The sequence below is a fragment of the Salmo salar genome, chromosome ssa05 (genome assembly GCF_905237065.1).
Source record: "Salmo salar chromosome ssa05, Ssal_v3.1, whole genome shotgun sequence".
In the NCBI taxonomy this organism is placed as follows: domain Eukaryota; kingdom Metazoa; phylum Chordata; class Actinopteri; order Salmoniformes; family Salmonidae; genus Salmo; species Salmo salar.
The window spans coordinates 73721899-73729821 of record NC_059446.1 but is presented as its reverse complement, the minus strand read 5'-3'; the positions used below and the strand labels follow the sequence as shown (position 1 = coordinate 73729821).

The window sequence follows — 7923 nt, the reverse complement described above, 5'->3', positions numbered from 1 at the left end:
TTGTCATCAAGGCAAAGGGTGGCTACTTTGAAGAATCTCAAATCTAAAATATATTTTGATTTGTTAAAACCTTTTTTCGTTACTACATGATTCCATGTGTTAATTCATAGTTTTGATGTCTTCACTATTATTCTACAATGTTAGAAAAGTCAAAATAAAGAAAAACCCTTGAATGAGTAGGTGTCCAAACTTGACTGGTACTCTGTGTGTGTGTGTGCGTACACAGACATACATTTGCAAACATTTGTAAAAACCCATTTCTGCTTTGTCATTATGGGGTAGAGTGTAGATTGTTTTTCCTCTCAATTTAATCAATTTTAGAATAAGTAACGTAACAAAATGTGAAAAAAGTCAAGGGGTCTAAATACTTTCCGAATGCACCTTTCAGTAATGAGACTAGGAAGTATTAGTTTCATTTTATTAAAATGGAACAAAATGGAGTCAAAACGTTCTTAAAAAAGCACAACATGCTCTAAAACAAATATACAATCTAAATATATTTTCTTCACTGTCATGGTCGATCTTCTCCCCATGGTTATGCAATGATGCCTAATCAATCAGTCAGTGTGAATGCATTTCACTCCATCTGCATTCATTTTGAAATACAAGTTGGTATGTCTGTATATCAGTCTCTCCTGTGTGTAAGTATATGATAAATTGTATGTGTACTCCTCACTTTCCCTCTCCCTCCTTCTTGACCTTGAGGAACTCTGCCATGTTGGAGAAGTATTTCTGGTTGGCTTCAGCCACCTTCTTCTCTGCTGCATGCGGGTTCACGATCTCCAGTCCCTGAGGAACACAGTTCAGTTCAAGTACAATTCACCCACAAACAGAAACGAGGAGGCCACCCTTGCTGGTAAACGCTAACGTTACTGGTGATGAAGTGCTTCGTTTGTTGAAATTATAAAATCAAATACGTGTAGCTTTTTTTAATGTGAAACAAAAACCAACTAGGCCTACCTGTAGTGGAGTGAAGGCTACGCTGGAACTTGTTCCTGAGGAGTTGTCTCTGACCGAGGACCTTCCGCCGACTGTGGACCTCCCGCCGACTGTGGACCTGCTGCCGACTGTGGACCTGCCGCCGACTGTGGACCTGCCGCCATACGTCATGTTCTGCTTCTGCAGCTTCCTCTGTAGGGACTTGGATATCCTGGCCTTGGTGGCCTCGTTGACCTGAGCCTGTCTGACACGTCCGCTGCCCGACTTCCCCAGCTGGCCCAGACTGAAACCCAGGTCCTCCTGGTACGCATCATCCTCAATCTGAGAGAAACAGAGAGAGGGTGGTTGTTTAAAAAGACCAATACATATTTATTGTAATTACACATAGTAAAATATACACTGCTCAAAAAAATAAAGGGAACACTTAAACAACACAATGTAACTCCAAGTCAATCACACTTCTGTGAAATCAAACTGTCCACTTAGGAAGCAACACTGATTGACAATACATTTCACATGCTGTTGTGCAAATGGAATAGACAACAGGTGGAAATTATAGGCAATTAGCAAGACACCCCCAATAAAGGAGTGGTTCTGCAGGTGGTGACCACAGACCACTTCTCAGTTCCTATGCTTCCTGGCTGATGTTTTGGTCACTTTTGAATGCTGGTGGTGCTTTCACTCTAGTGGTAGCATGAGACGGAGTCTACAACCCACACAAGTGGCTCGGGTAGTGTAGCTCATCCAGGATGGCACATCAATGCGAGCTGTGGCAAGAAGGTTTGCTGTGTCTGTCAGCGTAGTGTCCAGAGCATGGAGGCGCTACCAGGAGACAGGCCAGTACATCAGGAGACGTGGAGGAGGCCGTAGGAGGGCAACAACCCAGCAGCAGGACCGCTACCTCCACCTTTGTGCAAGGAGGAGCACTGCCAGAGCCCTGCAAAATGACCTCCAGCAGGCCACAAATGTGCATGTGTCTGCTCAAACGGTCAGAAACAGACTCCATGAGGGTGGTATGAGGGCCCGACGTCCACAGGTGGGGGTTGTGCTTACAGCCCAACACCGTGCGGGACGTTTGGCATTTGCCAGAGAACACCAAGATTGGCAAATTCGCCACTGGCGCCCTGTGCTCTTCACAGATGAAAGCAGGTTCACACTGAGCACGTGACAGACGTGACAGAGTCTGGAGACGCCGTGGAGAACGTTCTGCTGCCTGCAACATCCTCCAGCATGACCGGTTTGGCGGTGGGTCAGTCACGGTGTGGGGTGGCATTTCTTTGGGAGGCCGCACAGCCCTCCATGTGCTCGCCAGAGGTAGCCTGACTGCCATTAGGTACCGAGATGAGATCCTCAGACCCCTTGTGAGACCATATGCTGGTGCGGTTGGCCCTGGGTTCCTCCTAATGCAAGACAATGCTAGACCTCATGTGGCTGGAGTGTGTCAGCAGTTCCTGCAAGAGGAAGGCATTGATGCTATGGACTGGCCCGCCCGTTCCCCAGACCTGAATCCAATTGAGCACATCTGGGACATTATGTCTCGCTCCATCCACCAACGCCACGTTGCACCACAGACTGTCCAGGAGTTGGCGGATGCTTTAGTCCAGGTCTGGGAGGAGATCCCTCAGGAAACCATCCGCCACCTCATCAGGAGCATGCCCAGGCGTTGTAGGGAGGTCATACAGGCACGTGGAGGCCACACACACTACTGAGCCTCATTTTGACTTGTTTTAAGGACATTACATCAAAGTTGGATCAGCCTGTAGTGTGGTTTTCCACTTTAATTTTGAGTGTGACTCCAAATCCAGACCTCCATGGGTTGATAAATTGGATTTCCATTGATTATTTTTGTGTGATTTTGTTGTCAGCACATTCAACTATGTAAAGAAAAAAGTATTTAATAAGATTATTTCATTCATTCAGATCTAGGATGTTATTTTAGTGTTCCCTTTATTTTTTGGAGCAGTGTAGTAACAGCTGTCCTGAAAGACAGATGAGCTGTTCTGACCTCTGCGAAGGTCATCCTGTTGGCATGTTTCCTGATCTCTGTCAGACCCAGACGCTCCTTCATCTTACGATACCTGGACAAGGACAGACAAAAGATAAGACCATCAATACTGTTTAACGTCGCACTTTGAAAAGAACTCCAACTCAGGACCAGTTATCTACACATCCCTAAAGTAAACACCTCCGCCCTCCTCTCTTCTTCCTCTGTCCGTCCAACGGTGCTGGCAGGGGTTTGACAGTCTTCACCGGTGGAGGCTCCTGCCATTTATCAAACTTCTTCTCGATCTCCTCTTTCAGGTCATAGCCCACCTGCACAGAGAGAATAAGACCAGAGTTAATATGTAACAGACGTTTATATACCCCTTCTTTCTTCCCTCTTCCAGTCCTCACCTTGCCGTCTGAACTCTCGTGGAAGCTGTCCACTCGGGATGCCAGGGTGCACTTCGCTGAAACCAGACGTGCTGCCTTTCTCCTCAGGTCCTACAACACAGGGATAACTCTTGTTAACTTAGGTAAAGCCACAGTCAACCAAAGCTCTTGGGAACACACACTGACCGGGGGTAGAGTCTGGACCACATCACAGTGGTAGATGTAGCCGGTGTGTGGGAGTACAGCAGTGCTGCTGAACCCTGACAGGGTCCTCTTCTGGGTTCCCAGTAGCATCAGGTTACAGGCTGGCATCTTAGACAGGTTGGTCAGGCCCCCAGCAATACCTACCACCACAGGGAGGAAGACGACCTTATGATTGTCAGAATCCTGTAAATTATATAAAAAACTAAATCCTTATAATCACTGACCCATGATCTTGGCTGCAGTCGAGGCTCCAACGATGACTGACAGATTAGGAGCGATGAACGACATCCTGGACTCCACATATTCATAGATCCTGTGTTTTGATTGGTTCAGCTCTAGCGCCATGTCACAGGCCTCCTCCAACCTCTTCAGTTCATCCTCACCCAGCATCGTCCTGGAAACAAGTCATGTTGATATTACAACATCATTGAGATGGAAAGGTGGTCTGCAACCAAATGGTTGTTACGGTTCCCTGTTGTGTAGATAATGTAAGGTCTATTGATCATATTTCTATCTGAACATTCTGTAAATTTGTACTCCACCGAATAAGTTCTCGGTCCCATTGGTGGACCTCTTCAACCCAGGTGTCCCTGCTCTTACCCTGTGTGGTGGAGGCTGTGACGTGTCCCTGCTCTTACCCCTGTGTGGTGGAGGCTGCGACGTGTCCCTGCTCTTACCCCTGTGTGGTGGAGGCTGCGACGTGTCCCTGCTCTTACCCCTGTGTGGTGGAGGCTGTGACGTGTCCCTGCTCTTACCCCTGTGTGGTGGAGGCTGTGACGTGTCCCTGCTCTTACCCCTGTGTGGTGGAGGCTGTGACGTGTCCCTGCTCTTACCCCTGTGTGGTGGAGGCTGCGACGTGTCCCTGCTCTTACCCCTGTGTGGTGGAGGCTGCGACGTGTCCCTGCTCTTACCCCTGTGTGGTGGAGGCTGTGACGTGTCCCTGCTCTTACCCCTGTGTGGTGGAGGCTGCGACGTGTCCCTGCTCTTACCCCTGTGTGGTGGAGGCTGTGACGTGTCCCTGCTCTTACCCCTGTGTGGTGGAGGCTGCGACGTGTCCCTGCTCTTACCCCTGTGTGGTGGAGGCTGCGACGTGTCCCTGCTCTTACCCCTGTGTGGTGGAGGCTGTGACGTGTCCCTGCTCTTACCCCTGTGTGGTGGAGGCTGCGACGTGTCCCTGCTCTTACCCCTGTGTGGTGGAGGCTGTGACGTGTCCCTGCTCTTACCCCTGTGTGGTGGAGGCTGTGACGTGTCCCTGCTCTTACCCCTGTGTGGTGGAGGCTGCGACGTGTCCCTGCTCTTACCCCTGTGTGGTGGAGGCTGCGACGTGTCCCTGCTCTTACCCCTGTGTGGTGGAGGCTGTGACGTGTCCCTGCTCTTACCCCTGTGTGGTGGAGGCTGTGACGTGTCCCTGCTCCGACCCCTGTGTGGTGGAGGCTGTGACGTGTCCCTGCTCTTACCCCTGTGTGGTGGAGGCTGTGACGTGGCCCTGCTCTTACCCCTGTGTGGTGGAGGCTGTGACGTGTCCCTGCTCTTACCCCTGTGTGGTGGAGGCTGTGACGTGTCCCTGCTCTTACCCCTGTGTGGTGGAGGCTGCGATGTGTCCCTGCTCTTACCCCTGTGTGGTGGAGGCTGCGACGTGTCCCTGCTCCGACCCCTGTGTGGTGGAGGCTGTGACGTGGCCCTGCTCTTACCCCTGTGTGGTGGAGGCTGTGACGTGGCCCTGCTCTTACCCCTGTGTGGTGGAGGCTGTGACGTGTCCCTGCTCTTACCCCTGTGTGGTGGAGGCTGCGACGTGTCCCTGCTCTTACCCCTGTGTGGTGGAGGCTGTGACGTGTCCCTGCTCTTACCCCTGTGTGGTGGAGGCTGCGACGTGTCCCTGCTCTTACCCCTGTGTGGTGGAGGCTGTGACGTGTCCCTGCTCTTACCCCTGTGTGGTGGAGGCTGCGACGTGTCCCTGCTCTTACCCCTGTGTGGTGGAGGCTGTGACGTGTCCCTGCTCTTACCCCTGTGTGGTGGAGGCTGTGACGTGTCCCTGCTCTTACCCCTGTGTGGTGGAGGCTGTGACGTGTCCCTGCTCTTACCCCTGTGTGGTGGAGGCTGTGACGTGTCCCTGCTCTTACCCCTGTGTGGTGGAGGCTGTGACGTGTCCCTGCTCTTACCCCTGTGTGGTGGAGGCTGTGACGTGTCCCTGCTCTTACCCCTGTGTGGTGGAGGCTGTGACGTGTCCCTGCTCTTACCCCTGTGTGGTGGAGGCTGTGACGCTGACCACCATGATGGTGGCGTTGGTTAGGATCTGCTGCAGATTCTCGTTGTTCTTACACTTGTCCAGGTTGTTCCCCAGCTCCTACACACACAGTGTTCAGCCCAACAGCAGGGACATGAATAGTAGACAAGAGTTTAAACAATGTAGACACATTATGATGTGGAAGAGAATTCTCCTCTAACATCAGCTCACCTTGACAGTGCGGACGTAGTCCAGAGAGTTGGGCACCAGGGACTCCAGCTCAGGGAACCTCTTAGAATACTTGTCACGTACAAATTTGTGAATGATGTCTGACAAAGACAAACAAAGACACCGTTAGACATAACGCAATGCAAGCAAATTACAGCAGCATATTGACACACAATCACTTATGAACCTAGTGGACTCACTCAGTTCATTCTCAATTTCTACTGTGAGGTTATTGGCAGCAACGATCAGCTTGTATTCTGGGTCTGCCTCCACCGGACCGGAGACTGAAGAGAAAGAGAAGAGGGGAGAGTCAGTAAAACCACAAGATGTAGGATCAGAAACCATTGTATTCAGAGTGGAACATAAACCACAGAACGAGATATCCAAACAGACAATTATAGAGCTGCTGTGTCTTCAATAGGGCGCCAGGTAGCCTAGCGGTTAGAGCATTGGCAAAGTAACTGACCCAGTAAAACAATCCTATCCGGTGTGTGACAACAAAAACATAGAAACAGTCAATAATCACCTTCAGAGTTCTTGCGCTGCTTCTCGACATAGATTGCAATTTTGTCCATGATCTCTGAGAACTGTAAAACAAATTGTGGGTTTTCAAAACAAACCTTGGAAATAGCTTATATGTTCTAGAACAGGGTTTCCCAAACTCAGTCCTGGGCCCCCCCTGGGTGCACGTTTTGGTTTTTACCCTAGCACTACACAGCTGATTAAATAATCAAAGCTTGCTGAGTTGGTTATTTGAGTCAGCCATGTAGTGCTAGGGCAAAACTAAAACATGTACCCACGGGGGGCTCCAGGACCCAGTTTGGGAAACCCTGTTCTAGTATATTGACTGCGCCCAGCTCCACACACACTGCCCTGACCTGTTTGCTGTTGCGTAGTTTAGCAATGGACGAGACACTCTCAGCTCCGCTGTAGTCCACCTCCATCTCCTCTGGGATGTCCTCCAAACCTCCCTCTACCTGTCCCTCCCCTGCCTCCCCATCACTCTCCCCCTCTTCCCCCGGGTACAGCCCATCCTCCCCCTCATCCCCCGCCTCCTCCAGATCAGCCAGGAGCTCATCGGCCAGAGACATCTGCAGGAAAGGAACAACAATGTGGGACAAGGCTATGTGACATGGGGAGGGATATGAAGTCAATTCCTAGCTAGCCCACAGCTGAGCGCGCACACACACGTAAATGACCTAGAGTAAAAATGTGTGCAAAGGCTAAATGTGAGAATCTAGAATCTTTACCATAAAAACAATTGGTTATGGTTAATTGATTAATTTATAGCTAGCTAACGTTAGCTGTGGCACAGCGGTCTAAGGCACTGCATCTCAGTGTTAGAGGCGTCACTACAGACCCTGGTTCGATTCCAGGCAGTATCACATCCGGCCGTGATTGAGAGTCCCATAAGGTGGCGCACAATTGGCCCAGCGTCGTCCGGGTTAGGCCGTCATTCTAAATAATAATTTGTTTTTAACTGACTTGCCTAGTTAATAATGGTTGAAGCCAAAATATTTAAAAGTTGGCCTCGCTGGATAACCGTGGCTATAACAGCAGTTAGCTAGCTAAGTCTAGCTAGCTAGCTAGATAAATAACAGGGGAAACGTTCGCAAGTTAGCTGAAATTATACGGCACAAACTTATGAGAACTTACCTTCGGAGTTCGAAACTCCTACCGTCAAAAGAAACCTTACAAATCCAACAACTTTCGAAATGCGTTCGACGTTAAAAATCTTTGCTTGTGTTATCAACGTCGCCTCTATAGCGAGTCGCAGACGAAAGGCATCACCATAAATAATCCAATGGGTGGTCAGAGGTTTGTAACGTTGAGCCTTGAGCAAGGCTTTATGGGAATTGCTGTTTTTATCTGTAGTATAGGCCAGTATCAGACCTGGATAAATGTGAATGGTCTTTCTCTCACTCATATTTCCAGTCTTAATGCTTTTTATATTC

General features: G+C 49.8%; 1 protein-coding gene across 1 annotated transcript; it reads right to left on the bottom strand.

Moving 5' to 3' along the window:
- Positions 1-404: 404 nt before the first annotated feature.
- On the bottom strand, positions 405-7723 carry LOC100380586 (pre-mRNA processing factor 31). Its single transcript, NM_001173871.1, is given in 13 exon segments — positions 405-789; positions 961-1260; positions 2945-3017; positions 3125-3252; positions 3334-3423; positions 3499-3656; positions 3741-3910; positions 5754-5860; positions 5972-6069; positions 6169-6252; positions 6495-6555; positions 6847-7059; positions 7625-7723. Coding segments are annotated over 12 exon segments (1599 nt in total). The 5' UTR covers positions 7625-7723; the 3' UTR covers positions 405-672.
- Between the last annotated feature and the right edge of the window lie 200 nt (positions 7724-7923).